This window comes from Notolepis coatsorum (assembly GCF_963971535.1).
Source record: "Notolepis coatsorum genome assembly, chromosome: 6".
Taxonomy (NCBI): Eukaryota; Metazoa; Chordata; class Actinopteri; order Aulopiformes; family Paralepididae; genus Notolepis; species Notolepis coatsorum.
Genome location: NC_140170.1, coordinates 86,521,091 through 86,543,465, shown reverse-complemented (window position 1 = coordinate 86,543,465; position 22,375 = coordinate 86,521,091). Strand labels below are relative to the sequence as shown.

General features: G+C 44.3%; 1 protein-coding gene and 1 long non-coding RNA gene across 2 annotated transcripts in view; both read left to right on the top strand.

The window, feature by feature from the left end:
- The window catches only part of LOC311231000, a 33,937-nt gene extending 29,820 nt beyond the window's left edge, over positions 1-4,117 (top strand). Inside the window, exon 3 of the long non-coding RNA XR_014619846.1 lies at positions 3,981-4,117. This is a non-coding gene — a long non-coding RNA (uncharacterized lncRNA). The remainder of the gene's footprint in view (positions 1-3,980) is intronic.
- Positions 4,118-4,141: 24 nt separating this feature from the next.
- Positions 4,142-22,375, top strand: part of LOC311230998 (transcriptional enhancer factor TEF-5-like) — a 35,916-nt gene continuing 17,682 nt past the window's right edge. Inside the window, 3 exon segments of the mRNA XM_084317465.1 lie at positions 4,142-4,272; positions 13,021-13,085; positions 14,122-14,184. Of these exon segments, the coding sequence (XP_084173591.1) occupies positions 4,266-4,272; positions 13,021-13,085; positions 14,122-14,184 (135 nt within the window). The 5' untranslated portion in view covers positions 4,142-4,265.

The window sequence follows — 22,375 nt, the reverse complement described above, 5'->3', positions numbered from 1 at the left end:
GGATTCTGTAAAACTCTCTGGAAAATATTTCCCCGTATCTTGTCATCAAAACAGCTCATGATGTTTCCACTCAAAGTTGTTTGTGAGCACTTTACTATTGTTATTATTAGTATTATTCCTCTACTATTCCTCCAACTTAAATCCTATAATTCCACTCTACAGGACTCAGTGAAACCAGCGCTCAGGGTGCTAGCTCCATTGACAATGCCCTCCCTCTAGTCATAACCATGGGCGTCATGTAGTGGGAGCGTGGCTGTGTCTGTTCCGTGCTGATGTTGCATTCCTGCAGGAACAATCCCACTGTTTTCCAGACCCCGAAGTGGACGCCTAAATTGGACAATCCACCCCCCCCCCCCCCACCCCTTTCCCCCCGCCGCTCTCTCTCCACCCACCCCGACCCACCACCCACCCCCTCCCATACATGTATCCCCTGGTCTCCTCTCCTTATTTGGGTAGAGACGCTCCGAGTGCTGGGCGGAGGGGTGTGGGGGGAGGGAGGGAGGGAGGGAGGGCGTTGGGTTGACACAAGGGAGGCAGGAGGAGGAACAGTGAGCGCTCACAGCCCTTTCTTAATAAGGACATGTCTGGAATTTAAGCCCCGCTCTCCATGAAGAGCCTCTCTTTTCACAGCACCCCACTTAAACACACTCCGCATGTCGACTGGGAGCTCGATCCGGGTCGTCGGAGCTCTGCGTTACGACATTAGGAAACATCAGCTGTTCACAGCTTTCTATTAGAGGGGGCCCCGCCTGTGTGTTTTTTTCTCTCCGCTATAACCCAAGAGAAACAATTGAGCGAGCAACTCTCATCTCAATATGAAATGTGCCATCAGTGTTTGATTATCACCTTGGCATTATCCCCCCCCCCCTGCCACCTGTGCCATTCATTAATGCAAGACAGTGGAGCTGCCCCCCACCCCACCCCGTGAAAGGAATTTTGTGATCTATATATGGGATCTCCCCTGGTGCAGAGTGCAGACAATATTTCAGCTGCAGTCTATAAGGTCATTGTTCGCATGCGTTCCATAATGCTGTGGCATTCGTAGAGCTAATTGGGACAAACCCTATATCCGTCCGTACTGCACTGCGTTGGTAGTACACACTATGATGCCCCCATCCTACATACACTGGTAATACTTGGGCTGATAGGTGGGTATACTCTCCAGAAACTGTGAGTATACTACTCCCATCTGCCTGTGTATAACCCAGACTGCATTACCGCTTCACCGTGTAACTCAATGTCAGACTGACATGGAACATGTAGCATGCTTCTCCTCCATGTCGTCCGTAGTCATGGAGACCAGCTCTGCAGCAGCGGGGGTTTGTTAGTACACTGAGATGGAACACTGGGGAGCGAGCTGCTGACGAGTAATCGTCCTCAACTTCTTCTACACAGATCTCAGGTCAGTTTCAGCGGTGGGGTTTTAACACCGTGATCCTGATACACCGAGGGCCCCCGTCGACCATTATTCACACGGCAGCCGTTTTTACTCTTTTGTCATGACCAGGTTGGGTTCCACACACACACACCCCCCCCCCCCCCCCCCCCCCCAAACGGTAGCAGAACGATCCGTGGCTGGTGTTGAACGAGGAGGAACAGTAGTACATAGCCTGGTCGCCTCGTCTTTGATCCTCTGTAATTCCCCGTGAATGATGATGGGAAAGGAACGGTGGGATCTATAATCCTCCACCCTGCCCTTTTTCTTTTTGCTTGCACTTTTCTTTGTTCTTTTTTCTTTTTTTCTCCCTTCAGTGATCTGTGATTCAGTGATGGCTTGGCAGACCCGCAGCAATAAAATGTATCGTTTTCGGAACGGTCTGTGGAATTGCATAATGTCTTTTGGCTGATTTACGAGAGTATCTAAACTCAAAGTGGACTGTGTGGGAACATTCTGGAAGGACTGCGTACGTACGCGTACATCCTTATTAGTAATGGGCACCGGCATCAAAACCATGTCTACTTGTGATTTTGGGACCATTGTTAGCCTCCGGTGTTCAGGTATTTGATACTGCTGAAAGATAAGGATGTTGGGAAGATGTTGAGTGGTGCAAGACAACGACTCCTGAGATGTCCTCTCATATCGAGGAAGGTGATTCGGGGCCTTGTTTTCATCAAGGAGCACCCGTGGGCGTGGCCAATCACAACACACTTGGAAGGATAAAAAAGATATATATATTTTTTTTTCTTTTGTAATTCAATTTGTATTTATGATGAAGCAGTTGGTTAATCGGTTGAAAGAGAGCATGTGAGCTCAGTCGAGCTTCCCTGGTTGAATAAAGGTAAAATAAGAACCAAAAGGTAGAAAAATACCAATTTTGACAGTTAATACAGTTGAAGCAGAATTTCACGAGTTCATATTTGGGTCCAGCTGTAAAACCAGTTGAGAGCCACTGATCTGTGATACTCTCTTAACATTTAGTTTTATTGTAGAACCTCAAAATGTTCTTGTAATCTGAGGATTTTACTTCACCCAGAGGACCATCACTCTTGGCATTCTCTATATTTATCCAATATGTGTATTTCTGTCGGCATCTGCAGAAATGCAAATGTGAAAACACAAGCGCCCTGGGTTACTTACCTCATAGACTTCCATCTCAGAAACAATACAATGCTGAAAGGGCAGCTTGAAAAATACTTAAGCAGTCAGCCATAAGCCAACCACATTGGGCCTGAGTTCCCAGACCACAAGAATTCTTTGAGGCTAGTGCTGATTAGTAAGGTCTTTAAACTACATTTTATGGAATATCTTGAATTCATTTGGCCATGTCAGAGAGGAAGAAAAAAACTAGGAAATGATAGCAATAATTACGGTTAGTATTGTTTATTCATACAAAGTTAATGGTGAACAATGTAAATACTGACGAAGTAGTACCATATATATTGTATAGTATTCCATATTCAAACAGCTCCCTGGTATACTCTTTGACAAAGAGTATATATATTGTATGTTTATTCATACATGGATAATGGTGAAAAGTGTAAATACTGACAAAGTAGTAACTTATATATATATATACACTGACTGTATACAGTATTGTATAGTATTCCATATTCAGACAGCTCCCTGATATACTCTCACTGAAATGAAACACAAAAAACCTCAAGCAAGTAACTCTAATCCAGCCAAATCAATAACCGTATTGATTGATTGATTGATTGATTGATTCAAAATACAGTACAGTACATATTACAGTACTGTAAGTACAGTACATATTGACATATTGATTGCCATTTCCATGTAAATATGCCAGATTATAGCCAGAGGCAAATTTCCATCTGTAATCCCTTTGCAGGTTGATGTTAACAGAGCAGACAAATGACAAATGTACACAAACGTCATGATCACAAGAACAGACAACAGTACATGTTACTAAACTACACAAACTTCCCAACCATAAAAAACAGACAATATATGAAACACTGATGACACAATAATGTGCGATGTGGCGAGACAAACCAAGAAATAGGAAGACTATACGTTTAAGGTGCTTTAGGTACTAGTGCATAGTGTTTGTGCCAAAGTGCTAATATGCTTATTGACCACCATGCGATAATTCAGATTTGTGTAACCTACTGTTTTTGTACAGTTTTCATTAGAGATAAAAGAAGACGCATGAGGCTCACTGGGAAAAGAGGCATCCGTCAGCTCTGACAGAACAATAATTTACTATCTAACAAAGATGGGGAACATTTCTATCTAACAAAGACAGGGAAAATGTCTATGGTTAGCTATAGTGAAGGAGGTGTTGGACGTTACAAGTGCATTCAGACTAGCCTTCATTTAGGATTAAAAACAGTATAGTGGTTGTTTGGAAGTGATGACTTTCTTATGAGTCATGAGTAAAGATGGATGACCTAGCTGATATTCAAATGTTTTAACAGCGTTTGGGTCCAAACTCTGACACTGTGTTTCCGTCTCTGTTGCTACTGATATTAGACTGATCTCATTTCTTTCCTATTCCATCTTTGTCTCTGAACAGATCCTGTGATAGCAGGACTCGAGGACAGCTGTCTCTGAACAGATCCTGTGATAGAAGGGCTCGGGGACGGGCCCGGGGGGAGTCGCCACCATTGCGTCCAACGAGTGGAGTGCCAACGGCAGCCCGGAGGACGGGCTGGACGGGGACAATGACGAGCTGGACAAGGCCCTGGACGGGGACGCAGAGGGTGTCTGGAGCCCGGATATCGAGCAGAGCTTCCAAGAGGCCCTCGCTATCTACCCTCCCTGCGGACGGAGGAAAATCATCCTCTCAGACGAGGGAAAGATGTATGGTGAGTAGTGCGCTGAGAAGTCACGAAAAGAACACAACAATTATATGGCAATCAGCAATACCACGATGAATACGCATCAGCATTTTGTGGCGGAGGCAAGCCAAGAGCCATACACCAGAGACAAACAAGTCTCAGTACGGTACCCCTAATAGGCAAAGGAGGGGGGAAAAGCAAACCCGTTCCCTCCTCTCACAAAAACCAATGTCCCAGCTTTGACACTCAAGCCTATGTTTTGTTGTTGTTGTTGTTGTTGTTGTTGTTGTTGTTGTTGTTGTTTTTTTTTTTTTTTTTTTTTTTTTTTTTTATCCCAATGTTAGTCGTTATGCCAATTCCCAATCCCCTTCCTGGTCGTTGCGCACTCTACCCCCTACCGTCGGTCCGGGAGGGCGGAGACTATCACATGCTTCCTCCGACACATGTGTAGCCAGCCCACCGCTTCTTTTCACCTGGCAGCGCGGACTCTCACTGGGAGAGTGTAACGTGTGGAAGGTCACACTACCTCTCCCAGATCCTTCCCTTGCTGTGCCGGCGCCCCGACCAAACTGTAGGAGTCACTGTTGGCAACGACCAGGACCCACCCTCGCCGGGTTTCCCACCCTCTAACACTGCCAATTGTGTTAGTATGGACGGTCGGCCAACCCGGACGCACCACAGCTGGATTCGATCCCACTGTCTCTTACATGTAAAAAATGTAATGGTGGTAGACAGACGCTTAGTCCGCTGCACTACCCGGCCGCCCGTTGTTGTTGTTTTTTTAACAAGTCCGTACCTGTTGTTGTCTGACCCAGGGGCTGGTTCTTCCAGTCCTGCCAGCGCTCCCTCAGAGCATCAACTCTCAGGGCCTGATTTACACCTGTCAGTTCTCCAAAAACCGGTTTGCGCCTGACCTCCTTTCCAACCACCTCTGTTTTCCATGCCCACCAATTTGATTGCCTTTTTCTCTTCCTCACTTTGCCTTCTGTGACTCTATAAGTGGCAAAACCTGTCTCTTTGTTTGTCTGTGTGTGCAGCAGAACATTATGTGCCAGTGTTCGTTGCTCGCATGCATGTTCTGCCCTCAGGTCACCGAACCTCATCCTCAATAAGCGTTCCTGAAGAGGTGTCGTGGGTTTGATGCCGCATGACTCAGGGAAATTAAAGTTAATTAGCGCAGTGCGATTCAAGCTGGTGGGAAGAAGAGTCATCGCACTGGCATATCCACAGAGGCCTAGGATTGCTGTGTTATTTCCTGCTGTGTGTTCAATAAATTGCAGGTGCTGAGATTACTTTCGTGGCCCAGATGGGTGAGCTGACGAGCTCCTCGTTAGAATCGCCACAACATCCAGGTGTTTAAAGGCGATGACGTTGGTGTCATGTTATGTTGATTCCCCCACTTCTCCTGCAACAGAGAGAGAGAAGAGAGAGAGAGAGAGAGAGAGAGAGAGAGAGAGAGAGAGAGAGAGAGAGAGAGAGAGAGAGAGAGAGAGAGAGAGAGAGAGAGAGAGAGAGAGAGAGAGAGAGAGAGAATGGACAGGCTCAAGAGCTGGTTTGAATTAAACGTCAAATTAGACGTTGGAAGGAACAGAGTGAAATTAGGATTGACAGGAAATGTAGTTACCTCCGCCAGGAGATTTCTTCACTGCACTGGTACTTTATTGTCTTCAGCAAAACCTCTTTTTGGTTTGAGAAATACTGTTATTTTCACCAATACAATGCAAACCTCCTCCAGCCATGTTTTGCAAGATTTTCCTGTCCTGTAATTATTGTCCGTGTCTCGTAAACTTAAATTGATTCCTGCTCCACTGTAACCATAAAAGCCATCAATCGTTTGCATGAAAGTCTCAGACAAAACTGCATATTTAGGGGCATCAGTATTTGTTTTCATACCACTTATTTATTTATTTGTTTGTTTTTTGCATCATTGTTCCGTCCTTGATGTTGAGACGGGATTCTTTCGGCGTGAGTCATTTAAGGATGGAATCTCATTTGTTCATTTGTCAGGCAGAGTTGGATGTTCACGGACACGCACATACCTGCAATGATACAGCACACTGCTTCTTGCTGCCCCTGTTGTTACACTGGTATTCAGAGCTGTTCTAGAGAACACACACAGTGAGATCTAAACAACGGCTGGGCTGCTGGGAAAAAATGAAATCTGTGTTGAGTCTGCTTTCAGTTAGCATTTTATGCTTATCTGACAAGGACCATTATGAATGTAGTCCAGGAATAAGCATAGACTTTGTTTTTGAGTCAGAGAAGCTTAAACGAGGCATAACCTACTTCTTTCACATTGTAGGCCTATTGCTTGATTTTTCATCACAATAGTACTGTTAGTTTTGACAACATCCTTTTAATTTGGTTTTTGTATGTTGACCTTTACGGTGGGCTATTCAAGGCAACTCTAATGCGTCAGCCTTCATGGGTGCTCTAACGGTTTAGCAACGCAGTGTTGAGACTTAAGTTCAATATATTTGTCATGAGAGAGTCAACAAAGAGCCAGGTCGCCCACAATCTAACCTCTTAGCAGCAAACTGTCAGGGACCCTGTTAGAGGTCAAGAAGAACGGCTGCTTTTCTTTTCCCGAGCTGTAAACACCCTCTTCTCTTACACTAAGTCATCTAAGGATCTCCTGGCAGAGCAGAAGCGTGGCCCAGAAGAAGCCTTCTCACAAGGCGATGACCTCAGACATCTAAAAGCTACCCTGACGTGAGGCTAGGGGAATTTTAACGATTGCGCTGCGTGTAATACTGTCTACCTTGCAGTCTCAAACTCTCAGTGGCCTCAAAAGGCAGGCAAGTCATCATTCCCACTGGGAATTCCAGATTCTTTTTTGTTTTTTGTTTCCTTTGGTGGGAAACATGTGTTAATGTCTATGGCCGTAGCAAGATGATTGCTTCGTACCGTACTACCAGGCTTCTCAAAGTTGACCAGATTTCCCCGGCAGGAGTGTCTAGTGAACTTGAGAAGGAAAACAGTTGGGGGGGTAGGGGGTGAATTCCCGTACACACAGGATCACCTCTGAATTGATTTATTTGTCGACACAGGTGATCGATCCTGTGTGTACTGGAATTTACTTTCTTAATTACACCCCCCCCCCCCTTCAAGGGGGATTAATTCCTTCCTTTTTCTATTTATCTTGGAAAATATATTTTAAAAATGCTTAGTTTACATGTTCTTCTTATTACAGTCTAATCTGTATTTGGGAAGATGAACAAATTCCCCTCCAGTTGCAATTCAGCTATAATCCAGAGAGCCAATGTCATACAGATGAAGTTGCTCTGTTGATAACCACAGAGGGACCACAGAGGGACTAGTGTTTATCTGACCTTTTATCTAAAGACAAGCTTCTCATTATCATTCAGAGTATTTCTATCTGTTCCAAGTAGCAGATCTACCCCCTATTCCCAGAAAATCATCACAGATATTACGATAAAGTAGCTTTTTCATCTACAGTTCATTCTCTGTGGAGCCTTATCAGTTTGCCATCGCATATCATTTCATTGTATACTTGTATGCCGTGACAAATAAAACTCTTGACTATCGGGGCCCAGGACTTGTGCCCTTGTTCCTGGTTATAAGAGAAATTTATGAATATTTTCATCATCACAGACCAACCTGCCCAAGTGTGTTGTAATAAGTGGAAATTCCCCTAATATATAGACGGTTTCACTGGAATTCTATTGCTAGGGAACAGTTTGGACCCAATGTATTTCCTGTCAACTGTTACCATAGCAACATTGCAAAACAGGAAATAAACGTGGGTCCTTTTAGAATGTTATTGTTACAGTCTAATCTATATGCAAAATCCTAAAGCAAAACCCAAATATAATATAATAATAATATTTAGGCCTTATTTAAGTTTCGGTAGATATATCATATCCATTAGAATATAGATGTTGTATATAACATACAGTCTAAAATACATATAATATCTTCCAGACTGTTTCACTGACTAAGAGGACGTTTAGAAAATGAGCGTGTGTAAAAAAAAATTGGCCTGTCTTGTTTTGCGTCGAGGCCAACCCGTTGACATGTGGTTCACCTGTGCTATCTGGCCCTTTGGGAGGAGCGCCAAACCTCCTAATAATAATAATAATAATAATAATAATAATGGCTTGGAATTATATAGTGCTCTTCATGACACCCAGAGCGCTTCACAGAGTCCATTATTCGTTCATACACAGTCATACCGGTGGTGGTAAGCTACAATTGCAGCCAGAGCTGCCCTGAGGCAGACTCATGGAAGCATGGCGAATAATCATCGCCTACGGCCCCTCCGACCACCACCAACATTCATTCACATCCATACACATTCATACGAGGCAAGTAGGTTAAGTGTCTTGCCCAAGGACACAACTGTGATGGGATGGACATGGGCTTGAGCGGGATTCGAACCACCAACCCTTCGATCATTGGCCGACCCGCTCTACCCCTGAGCCAAAGCCGCCCCACTACACCCCTCTGCCTCATCCCCGCAGCTGTCACCGACCGGGTGCAGAACAAAAAAGAAAACGAAATTAGGCACTGGAGGGAAGGCTTAGGTCTCAATTTGACCTTTGTTGAGATGCATGGGGAATGACTGATGGGCCGGTCGCATGCGGAGAGGACACGGGGTCTAAAGGTATGGTGGCTCGTGTGTAAGAGGGGCAGAGGGCAGACCAGTCTGGCGATGATGACTGAGCAGGCCTGCTGGTGCTTCCCTGTCAGACCCCATGCCGAGATGTGAGGAATGTTTTCAGTCATGGCTGAGCAGTATGTTAGCAATTTAGGATTACCTCAATGTTATGAGAGGGGTGGGGTGGAGGGAGGGATGGAGGGAGGGAGAGAGGGAGAACAGGGGAGAGAGGGGAGAAGGTAGGGATACCGGGGGGGTGGACGGTGGTGGTGGTGGGGGGGAGAGATAGAGGGAGAGAAAAGAAGAGAGATTACCTCTTGGCTCACTATCTCAGCGTGGAAGTGGAAAATTCCAGCGGACAAGACATGTTAAAAGAGAAGGAGTAGGCGTGGCCTGCTTGCACACAAGGGGTTAAGAAACGGCAAAGTCAGCCTGCAGGGATCTGAACTGCACTAGGCGGGGTGTTGAGCAATCAGCCAGGGCGTTAGACAGAACACAAAGAGGGGGTTAGAGGGGGGGAGAGAGAGAGAGAGAGAGAGAGAGAGAGAGAGAGAGAGAGAGAGAGAGAGAGAGGGGTGGGGGGAGAGAGAGGGGGGGGAGAGAAAGAAAGAATAGGAAAAGAGTTTGCACAAAAGTGTTTGATAACTTGTGTGATGAATCTGTGTGTGTGTGTGTGTGTGTGTGTGTGTGTGTGTGTGTGTGTGTGTGTGTGTGTGTGTGTGTGTGTGTGTGTGTGTGTGTGTGTGTGTGTGTGTGTGTGTGTGTGTGTGTGTGTGTGTGTGTGTGTGTGTGCGTGCGTGCGTGTTCCATGTGTGCATGTTCCATGTGTGCGTGTGTGTGTGTGCACCTGTCATGTTCCTCTGCTGTGTGTGTATATCAACCTATTCACCATCTGACTTGGGGCCCACAGGTCTTGCTGACGGCTGACCCCTCACTCTGTCATGTCTGGGCAGGCCTGAGCTGCACAGAGCAGGTCGTTCTATGTTCTACATGAAACACAGTCATGGTGTTATATAGTGTGCTTCCTATTTCTGCACTAGCCTTGCAGTGCCGTTATTACACTGAATTCAACGGGGGCTAGCTCACGTACTGTTTTATATTAATGTAATGTACTCACTGTGACGTTAACAACTTCAATGATACGTTCTATTTTGTTTGTCATCGTGCAGCTTTTGCGTGGTAAATCCGGAAAATATCGGCAATTAATTTATTACTGGCTACATACAGTAATAAGACACCTCACCACAATGGAACTCTCTCCTTCTCTCTTTCTAGTCAGGCGAGTCTGTGGCACTTCTTTGGAAGCCCCTTGCAATGGCACAGCATGTGAGAGTCATTCTAGAAGTCAGTAGTTGGGAAGATATAATGCTTTTTCCCTCTGCCTCTCAGTCAAGGAGATTGAGAGTGGCAGTTGCGCCGGGGGTTAGGGCTGTAATTGTTCCTCCTCTGTGCGGGACGGTCAGCAGCAGGTGTTGCTGTCCGTTGGGTCCAGGGTCACACACTGCTGTTGTTTTGGGAAGAGGGGCTGCCCTGCTGCCAGGTGGCAGTTGTTGGCGAAGACAGTTCTGGCTTTGTGTCTCCTCTTAAGAGTTACAGCCTCAGCTGCCCCCCATAACCCAAGCCCCCTGTCCCAAGCCCCCTGTCCCAACCCCTGTAGCACCGACCCTATAGTCCCGACCCCAGGCATAGCCACAGCCCCGTAGCCACAGCCCCATAGCCCTCACCCTATAGCCCTCACCTCGTAGCCCTCACCCCATAGCCATGGCCCCATAGCCCTCACCCCGTAGCCACATCCCCATAGCCCTCACCCCATAGCCACAGCCCCATAGCCCTCACCCCATAGCCACAGCCCCATAGCCCTCACCCTGTAGCCACATCCCCATAGCCCTCACCCCATAGCCCTCACCCCATAGCCCTCACCTCGTAGCCACAGCCCCATAGCCCTCACCCCATAGCCCTCACCTCATAGCCACAGCCCCATAGCCCTCACCCCATAGCCCTCACCCCATAGCCCACACCCCATAGCCACAGCCCCATAGCCCACACCCCATAGCCCTTACCCCTGCTTCTCTCCCAGAGTTTGGAGCTGCATATCCGCACAGGCAGCGTCTGCGATCACAGGCCCAGGCCAATCAGACTGGCTAGCACAGATGTGACAGGCTGAGAGGAATGCTAGGAATGCGGAGGCTCTGGAGCAGGCGTGTCCATCCTCGGCCTGGGGGAGAAGGGGAGGGGCTACTTCAGTATCGGCAGACAGCTCCGCTCTGCCCTGCTGGCTGGCTGGCTGTAGAGCACAGTGGGTGCTACAAGCCTGCTGTAGATGGCCTGCAGTACTTTTATGGTAATTGCACAAACCAGGGCCTTGAGGAGGCCAAGGGCTGGAGAGAAGTAGTGTGTGAATAAAGCAGGATGTGAGGCTTTCTCCTGTTATTATGTCTGCTTGTGCATCTGAGAGCCGTTAACACATACAGCACCTACTGTAGACGTATGGGAGTTTTCTGCCAGGAGTGTGGTGGTTCATAGCCTCTTCTGCCCTTTGTCTCTGTGCATGTGTGTGTGTGGCGTGCGTGTGTGTGTGTTTGTGTGTGTGTGTGTGTGTGTGTGTGTGTGTGTGTGTGTGTGTGTGTGTGTGTGTGTGTGTGTGTGTGTGTGTGTGTGTGTGTGCATGTCCACATGTGCGTGCATGTGTGTTTGTTTGTATGTATGTATGTGTGTGTGTGCATGCGTGGACCTTGTTTATGTGAAAAATTTTGACAATTTTGAGACACACTCACAAAATCAGGACATGCTATACCAAATGAGGACATTTTCGATGTCCTGATTTAGTTTGACAAGCTATTGTAGTGTGATGGTTATGGTTATCTTTTTTATCTTTCATTACGGATCCCCATTAGTCATCACCGCAGCAACAACTAGTCTTCCTGGGGTCCACACACAACAAAACAGTACATACATACATACAGTAACATTATAGTAGCATACATTTAAAAATATATTCCAATATTCCTACATATACAAATAATTCCAAATAGCATTACAGTACACAAACAGAGTATCAGATTAGGTTAGAGTAAAGGCTAGGTTAGGTTAAGGTTGGTTATGGTTAATTACAGAATGCATGTACGTCTATATAATGTCCCCATATTTCAACAAATGTGTGTGTGTGTGTGTGTGTGTGTGTGTGTGTGTGTGTGTGTGTGTGTGTGTGTGTGTGTGTGTGTGTGTGTGTGTGTGTGTGTGTGTGTGTGTGTGTGTGTGTGTGTGTGTGTGTGTGTGTGTGTGTGTGTGTGTGTGTGTATGTGTCATGACCACATGGTTGGTCTAACTCGCTGTCAGCGAGCGTGCAGGAGTTTAGGTCATTATTCAGGAAATGCAGCTGTTCCCCCCCCCCTCCCTCACTGCCATCTAATGTTGAGCTGCAGAAATCCAGTAAGCATGACTTTGGTGCGGAGCGGAAAGTTATAGATTATTTCTTCCTCTTAACAGTATGGAATGGTCCCTCGCTCCTACATAGAATATCTAGTTCTGCAGGGTCCCAGGCAGCATTTGTCTGTGATACAAAAATAAAATGAAAAGAAAAGGTTGCTCTAAAGACCTGTGTCACCCGCTGGTGATGGTAAAGAGGACCATTAAAGCCCAGAATAGAAGCTACTTCTCTGCCCGACCTGTTTGTGCAGAATGTCGAGTATAGATGTTATGTAATGTTTTCTCAGCACCCTCTGTAATGAGGCTACACGGCCACATGAGCAACACAGTAACGAGCTAATGAAATTATGGAAAAGAAAAGGAGATAAATCTTCCGGGCTGCCTTGTGGGGAATTATGCCGTCGGTTTTGAAATATATTTTCCCTAAGGGAAATAAAGGTGCTGCGGTAACCTTTGACCCGTGACAATTGATTGAATATATTTTTGCCCTGAGAACCTCTGGGTCACACTGTGTGATGTATGAGGCCTGTAGAGAGTGTGGTTAGTGTGCCACCTAGTGTTTATTTGGTAGTAGTGTCGGACGGTATTGTATCTACAGAGGATTAAAACAAGCCTACATCTCATGCGGTGTGTATATGATAATGAGACGAATTTGCTTGTGAATGAAAGGTGATTGATTTTCCTGCATTTGATATTCACAACTTCTTTATTCCTCTCGTTTGTTATAGGTCGCAATGAATTGATAGCAAGGTACATCAAGCTGAGGACAGGCAAAACCCGCACAAGAAAACAGGTAAATATGGCATGCTATGTAACGTTTTGACAGTAGCATACACATATATGCATCTGACAAAAAAAACTAAACTCGGATGCTTTCAATCAAAGCAATTCTTGAGATCTAAACGTATGCTTTTGCTTGCCGCATTGCTGACTAGGTAGTCGCAGGAAGAATACTATATCACAGGCAACAGTTTGGGATTGTAGTCAACGTCTTTGTAATGTCTACATTTGATTTGAAACGATGACACTGTCGTGACAACACAGTGATATTTTATTTGGATAAAATAACAGCTTTTGGTGCGGCTGGGTAGCGCAGTGGACTAAGCACTCGCATACCACCGCAGCGACTCTGGGATCGAATCCAGCTGTCAGCGGTACCTCCGGCTTGGTCAGTTGTCCCTACTAATATAACACAATTGGCAGTGTTAGCGGGTGGGAAGCCGGTGGGGTATGTGTCCTGGTCGTTGTAAACTGCGATTCCTACTGGTCGGTCTGTTCAGCAGGGAGGGGATCTGGGGGAAATAGTGTGAACCTCCGCACGCGTTACGTTCCCCCAGTGAAACTCCTCGCTGTCAGGTGAAAAGAAGCGACTGGCGACTCCACATGTATCGGAGGAGGCATGTGGTAGTTCTACACCCTCCCCAGGCCAACAGTGGGGCAATGTACGCAACGACCAGGAAGGGAATTGACATAAGGACTAAATTGGGATGGGTGAAAAATACAGAAAGCCAAAAAGAAATTAAAAGAAGAAAAAAAAGAACAGCTTTTGAATAATCTCATTTGCATGCATTAGACAGTGATGATACTGCTGCTATTGTGCTGTGGGGTGTGTGTGTGTGTATGTGTGTGTGTGTGTGCATGTGTTGCATTGTGTATGCGTGTGTGCATGTGTGTGTATGAGTCATAAGTCTGCACGCATGTGTGTGTGTGTATGAGTGTGTGCGTGGGTGCACACAGTCATAAGTCTGCGTGCATGTGTGCATATGTGCCAGCAATGTTTCCAAGTGCATGCTCTGTTTAAGCTCCAAAACTGTCTCGCACCCCTTTAGGTATCTAGTCACATACAGGTGTTAGCACGGAAGAAGGTCCGAGAATACCAAGCGGGTATCAAGGTAGGTGCCACCTACTGGCCTCCTGGCACCACTGACTGGGCATCGCTTTCCTCTTTGGTTACGGCTTCTCTCTTCCCTTCTCCTCTCCCTCTCTCTCTCTCTCCATGTCCTTTTTCTCTTCCCTCCTCTTGGCTCTTCTCATCTGCAGGTTTCTAGCCACTTGCAGGTTCTCGCCCGGAGAAAATCTCGCGAGATCCAGTCAAAGCTAAAGGTATGCGCTTCACTGCGGGCTGGGCGGGGCTGGTAAAAGGCTTGGCTTTTGCTGCTGACCAGTTAGTTTGTGCATGTTAGCGCTTAGTTTCCACACAAGGACTTTGGTTATTCAGCTGTAAGACGCTTTAAGTGACATATTTGATTCCAGTCAGGGACGCAAGAGATGCAAGCTTGGCGAGCAAGACGGGACTTTGTCTGTTGGTTTATTAAGAACCTTTCACAGACTTTGTCCTCTGATACATACAGTAAAGAATAGGATCACAAACAGCTATGCATGTAGTGACCAGAGTCACATACCGAATTAATTTTCAATAGTTTCTACGTAGGCCTTAGCTCCATTGGCTATAGACTAATTTAGCATTTAATCATTTTCAAAGGAAAGTGTTTGGCCAGTGGCTTATTGTGAAGCTTGTGGTGTAGTGGAATGCTCCATGGGCTGTGATGATGAGGCTGGTGAAGGTGTTTATTGCAGCATGATGTCCTCCTTGCTCCGGCTGCCTGTCTGTCCTCTGAGTCAGCCGTACTCCTTCCTGTATACTTTTCTCAGATTTCCTCTGTCCTCAAACTTCTCTCCACTTTGATGTCTTTAGTATCTCTAATGGATTTCTTCTTATTATTTTTTTTAATGTCCTCCCATGTGAAATATTGACATAAACATTGTGCAATGTCCATATATCCATTATCCAACACAAGGTTAAACCGGTATTGATTCATTTTGACTTCTCGCCATAACCGGAGATTGCTGCTGTTTTTAACACATGTTGTGTTTGTAGGAGTGTGTGTTTATGCTGATATCAGCTTACCTTCCTAAACGCCATTCAAACTACAATTTTTTTTAATGGTGTGCGGGCACTCTGGACTGCAGTCCATGTGTGAAAAGTGCTATACAGATAGTTATTCATATTTATTATTATTATATTGTAAAAATGTATGCATTGAAATGTCTGTAAAGTCTCGACGACATTGAAAATGAGGGTGACCTCAATTGTCTTTTCGAGAATAAATAAAGGTTTGAATTGTATTGAATTGATGTTGAAAAGGGGAGGAAAATACTCATGCATGAGTTGTTTGAAAGTTACTAGGCATTCTGAAAACCACTGTTTCCTTTTTGTTTTGCTGCACTCGAAGCTCAGCACATCAAACCTCTGCATTCAGTCGGGTGTGCCTGTTATTAACTCCCTGGTGTTCCTGGTTGCTGTGCCAATTTGAATAGCTTGTAGTAGAGTAATACAGTAGTAGTAACATTAGCAAAAATAAACAATACAATTATTTTCATAAGGGTAAATAATAACCTAGATAAATAGATAGATACTTTGTTGCCATTTCAACACACATGGTTGATTGGGATTTGTCTCTGTGCAATGCTCATTTCAGCATAAAACAGTGGGGAAAACATAGTACAGTAGAGAAAAACATACAAGAATATATAGAATGACTTGACTTGACTTGATCCCTGAAGTAGAAGAAATATTTCACAAACATTTAATAATTCCTAAAAATGCAACAGTGACTAAATAACCTATGCTTAGCGACTTTCAAGTTTCATGGATCATATTTTCAACACTTTTCAACATCAATGGCAGAGTGAAAGGCAGGCTGAGATCTACCAAAACATACACTTTATACACCTATGAACACAAAATTAGTTAAAGACAATCTCTGGTAATGGCGAGAAATAAATGTTTTACTGTATGGTCCTTTAACGTACAGTAATCCATTCATTGTATGTCACTTCATACCTCTTATACTATTTTTAATACTTACATATAACTACAGTCAATAAGACTATATATTCATGAACACAATAATGGAGACACTCATTATCACCAAACATTTTGTCATTCTATTGTGCTGACCTCAAATCACATTTATCACGTTTACTTCTATATGAACGAGGTAACATTGAATGAAATTGTTCTGTTGTAATGATCTCCGACTTTGTCTTCAGTTGTAATGAATGACTATAACTTTTGTTTACATTTTGCAAACCAAGTCAATTTCTTTTTTGTTTTGCATAATTACTAGCAGTTTGTGCTCACATATAGAGCACGATTCTAGGCAGTGGACCCACTTCAAAGGGATATTTTCAACAATAATTTTTTTCAAACATTATCTTGATATGCAAATCATTTGAATCCCAAGGAAGTTATACTCATCTAGCAGGCTTATTTTATTAATTGAAACTATTTTAAATCAGAATTTTGTGCTGGGATTTTGAATGTTATAAAAAACTATATCTAGACTCACGGTACAAAATACAACCCATGTCATTTTAAATTACAGACTGCTAGATAATCAGTGTATCATTAATTCTTTTCATATTTAATTGAGAATCCAAAATGGGAAAATGATTTGTTATTTTGTTATTAATTTATGAACATAAACATTTTGGTTTTATATGCTCAAGTCAAAAATAGGAAATGAAAAAACAGGCCATGGGCCCAACTTGATTTTCATATTTAATTTGAGTTATTGACATATTCATGTGTTGGACAAGCTTGCAGCAAATATGTTCAAAACAGTTCAGTGTGAAAGAAAGCCTGAGAAGCCAGAATCACGCAGTGATTGTAAGTCAAATTTTATTAAAGACTTACTTGAATTCTAACATCTGCTGCAGCGTGGTGGAAATATCTGCGTGCATCTTGCCAGTTTCAAATAAGTCTTTAGTTAAATTAGTGTATCGTTCCACGGTGTTGATACCAAATAGCTTAAAAAAACATGATTAATTGACTTACAATCACTGTGATTCTGGTTTTTCAGGCTTTTGTTCACACTGAACTGTGCAACCAAGGCCCCAGTCAACAGGGTTGGGGGGGAAGGGTTCTCTCCACCTAGTGTGAATCATTGTCCTTTTTAACTGCAAAGCTAACAAACAAGTTGATTATGACAGATTTCACTCCCTCCCTGCCGACTCCGAGATTGATTTGAATTTGAAAGAAACAGTTGTGGAGTTAATAGCTCAGTCCTGTTGTAATAAGCATAGTCTGTATAGCTGGTTAAGGATTATGGGTGCTTGGCAGAGTTTCGGTCCCTTTGAAGCATTTTGCAATTGAAAAGTAGGTAGCCCACAATTGGAACATGGCAGAGGAAGATAGTATCATGCAAATTGATCCTTGATTGTCTGCAATCAGTAAGGCTTACTGATTTGGTGCATCAACATTAACAGACAATTAAAGTAGAATAAAATAAAATGGAATATATAAACTAAATTAGAATAAAAATACAATATAATATAATACATTTTATTATAATTGTATTGTAAATTGTGCATAGTAAATGGTAAATGGCTGCGTATATAGCGCTTTGTTCCTCACATCTTACCCATTCACTCACACATTCACACACCGATGGCGGAGGCATCCATGCAAGGTGCCAACCTGTACATCGGGAGCAATTAGGGGTTAAGTGTCTTGCTCAAGGACACTTCAACACGCTGCCTGGGAGGAGCGGGAATCGAACCTGGAACCTGGATTACCAGACGACTGCTCTACCTCCTGGACCACTGTCGTAGTAGAACATATACACTAAAATATAAGAATACAGTGGAATTGAATAGAATATGTAACAATAGATACATAAAAAAGGCCACTACTGAGTGGTAGAACATGTACAGCATTTCGCTGCAGATGTCAAGGACTTGAGCCTCCTGAGGAAGAACAGCCGGCTCTGTCCTTTCCTGTAGAGGGCCTCTGTGTTCAGGGACCAGTCCAGTTTGTTGTCCAGGTGCTCGCCTAGGTATTAACAGGTTTCTACCACCTCGATGTCCTTCCCACGGATGTTGACTGGGTCCACGACCATCTCCTTGGTCTTGGTGGTGTTCAGTAGGAGTGTACACTGGAATGAAATGCATAGCTTACTACTGCAAGAAAACATTTAAACACTGATGGTAAGCTATATAGCCTATGCTACAGAATTAATGCAAGAAATTCCTACTGATAGTGAGGTGGACCGAGCTCCACCACCACAGCAGTCCTTTTCAGGGCTAATCACCCAGACCGCATGGGATGTATCATGTATGTATCCCTGGAGGAGGAGTGGCAGTACTACAGCTTTTCCCCAGGCTTATCTGCGGCTGCAGCCTGTGATATTGAGGTGCCTGTTCCCCTACCGGCACAGGTCCCTGATGCTATTGTGGGCTAGTATTTTAGGGAGGACACACACCGTGATCGGGAGCTGCTGTGCATTTGACCCTTATGTGAGGACATGAGATTGTGTCGAATGTAAAGGGGTTGACCAAGGCCTACCTGTCCTTTTTGCAGGTGTAAGGCCTGGTCAGGGGGCCTAAGACCGGTGGGCTGCGCTTTGATAAGCCACTCGCTCGAGATATTGTGCGCTCTGATCAGAAGCCTTTACCTAGTGGGATAAACTGGCGCGCAAAGTGGCGGAGTTGGCGGATAAAACCGCCACTGTGCAAAGTGTGGCCGCAGATGATAATATTGCTTTGCTGGCCTCGTATTTATTATTGGATGCATTTATCAGAGGTGCGTCCAATGATGAATACCTCGTAAATGCCTCGTATTTATCAAAGGTCGTGGCGGGCAAGGCGGTCTTGGATACCCAGGATACCGAGACCCTTGCCCAGGTCTCCGGGGCTATCGTGCACTTGCAGGCTATAGCCTCAGGTAAGGCGACAACCCTTAGGCATTTGTGGCTAGAGCGGTCATCCCTGGACGAGGCGAGGGAGGTTCCTCTCCTCAAAGCCCCCACTCTCTGAGGAAGGCCTTTTTGGTTCTTCAATAGACGAGGTAGCGGTGGCTTGTAATCCAACGTTAACAGATGTGCCTCCAGGCTTCCAGAGAGCTTCACCGCCCCCATCCAAGAGCGCGACTGTCTTGTCGGCTGCTGTCGCGGGACCCTGGACCAGCAGCGGATGGACCCCCGCTCCACAGGGCACCTCTGGGCAACCGTGGCGTGGCATAAGAGGTCCTAAGAGGAGGAAGTGACTGGGGAGACGGGAACACCCGCACCGTCCATTTCTGTGAATAATGTGAATGTGTATGATGTTTCCTTTTGGACTCAATCTAAATCAGTGGTTCTCAACTGGTCTAGCCTCGGGACCCAACATTTTCCTTAGTCATTAAGTCGCGACCCAAAATTTTTAACCACTATGATTTATGTAAAAAAAAATATTTGCAGTAATACGCAATCTTTCAAAACATGAAATAAACACAAAAAAGTGCAACTATTGCTAAAAACCCAATGAAATAAAAGAATAATAAATAATATATGCTTCTTAGCAGATTTCTTAGCTTAACATAACAGACCTACGTTTGGGGGAACTAATGGGATAACTGGGGTTGCAACAAAAGTGCAACTAGGGCTAAAAACCCAATGAAATTAAATAATAATAATAAATAATAATATATCCTTCTTAGCAGACTTCTTAGCTTAACATCCCAGGGAACTAATGGGATAACTGGGGATGTTGTTTGCTCCTGACAAGAGTCTCAACGTCTGGGGTGATGGTAGACAAAGCAACTCTGAGGTCATGCTCAATGTCCAATCTGTTCCTCCGCTTTGTCTTCAGTTGGACCAGAGCTGAGAAGCCACTTTCATAAAGTTAGGCAGTGAAAAAAAAAAAAAAAAGTAATTTTTTTTTTTTTACACATCCGCGACCCACTCAAAATGGCCCCGCGACCCACTTTTGGGTCGCGACCCACCAGTTGAGAAACACTGATCTAAATCAAGTTATAAATGAAGTTGAAAAAGTCCATTTGACCAAACGGCATTACCCATTAAATTCTTAAGCTTAAAAGTGTGCCCAAAACACTGACAAACCCCAGGGGAGCATGTCTATGTTCCCCGGGTCCTATGTTCCCCGGGTCCTATGTTCCCCGGGTTCTATGTTCCCCGCTTTGATTGATTGATTGATTGAACATTTTAGACCACCAGCCCTGATTCCAAACTCTAACCTTAACCAGTTCGAAAGAGGGCCTAAGCTTAACCGTTCGAAACAAGGCGGACATTAATAATTAATAAAATAATAAAAATGAATACAATCAATCAAAGCGGGGAACATAGAACCCGGGGAACATAGGACCCGGGGAACATAGGGATGATCCCAACCCCAGCAGGTGTGTGTTTGTGTAAACATATTTATATACGCACATCTTATCTCATGAGAGATAAGAGGATATGAGAGGATCAACGCTGTCAATGCTGTGTCTACTCGCCATTCATCCCCTAGTATTGCTCATGTTAGGAGCTCTATTTTCCCGTCATACCGTTTGGCTGCGCTAACTCAGTTAGCAAGCAGCCCAGTTTTCTCTCCTGTGTGATGTTCAGCTGGCCTCACCCAGGTCTTCACATGGACCTGTTTGCAGGCAGTCAGTCCCATCAGTGCCTCCTGTGGTTCTCATGCAGTCAGAAGGACAGTCCTCCTCTGGTAGTGGATGCATTCTCAGTATACCCATGGCCTCACAGCTGATCCTGATACGTCAGCTGTTGGAAAGGGTGTGTCTGCAACACAGGACTTTCCGGTTGCACCAGATCGGGGATCAGCTTGCTTGGCGTCGGGGAGCCTTCTCTCAGGCATACGGCACCGTGTTTCAGCCGGGTTCCGCCCCACAGGGATCAGAGCACACTCTACTTGTGAAGTAGCGGCTTCCTCTGCTCTGCTCAGAGGGTCTCGTGGAGGACATTTGTTGGTCCTCTCCAGGGTCCTTTCATCAGGTTCTATCTGATTGACATGACTGAGAGTTCTGTCTCTCATGTGGTCCTTAGTGCTGGGACCTCATCGTCACCCCGCTGTTAGTGGGATGTGTGATGTAGACTGTGGCTTTTACGCATGGTTTACTCACATCTTGAGCGTTTTAGAGAGCTGCGCCCTGTAATGCATCATGACAGTGTTCTATCCCTATGTCCCTCCTTATGTGAATTATAGGTGCATGAGGAAGAGTTATTTCAATAAGCGCCCAGAGGCACAAGCATAGTCCAACAGGTAGGGATGGGAATTGAAAAGATTTTATCGATAAGATTCCATTATCGATTCTGCTTATCGATCCGATTCTTTATCGATTCCCTTATCGATTCCTGATACATTTATAATTTAAATAAATAAATTGGAAATGCAACAGAACTAAGCTGGTTAGAATAACAACATGCAACTTGACATTTCTGATTGTCATTTATTGTTTATGTCAGAAAAATACAAAAACTGTAAAAAATAAATTAACTATACACTTAAATAAAATAATGTATTTGAGAACTAATTTAATCTATTGAACTGTAGTTGCATTCAATGCAATGAGCATGGCTATTTAGCTAGCTAGAGGCTAACGTTACTTTACCATGTAAATTAATGACTATGCAAAGCACCTTCAGTTTTCACTGCACACACAAAATGGTCGCAATATCGAGCCCTTTAGGTTTTCCTAGTCAAGCAATCAAATAGTCTGCTATGGCTGCATGCGTGGCGCTAACGTTATTGTTTTTAAATGCGCAACTGTCGGAAAAACATGGCATCGATAAGAGGAATCGATAGTCACAGAGGCATGCGATTCCAGGAATCGGACAATTAGGAACCGGTTCCCAATCGATTCCGATTCTCGATTCCCATCCCTACCAACAGGTGAAGGAAGACACCTGTGGATCACACAAATCTAAATCAAGTTTGAATAATGATATAAAAAAATACTAATAATTTTTTCTTTTCTGATTTGGGATTCTCAATTGAATCTGAAAGGAATGAACGATACACTGATTTTAGATTATTGCAACCATGTTGGGATTCAAATAGTTTACATCAAGCTAAAAAAAAGAAATTATAATAATAACATAATCACTTTTTATGGCAAAACCTCATTGAACTGAAAGTGTTTCTGGGTCTACTTGCTTGAATTCCACATCACACTCTATTATGATCATGAGAAGCTCATGTACCTTAACACCTACATACACACTATATGAAACTGATTCAAAACACATTTCTAATAGTATCCCTGAGACCACAAGAGTGATAATGGCATTTTGGTTATAC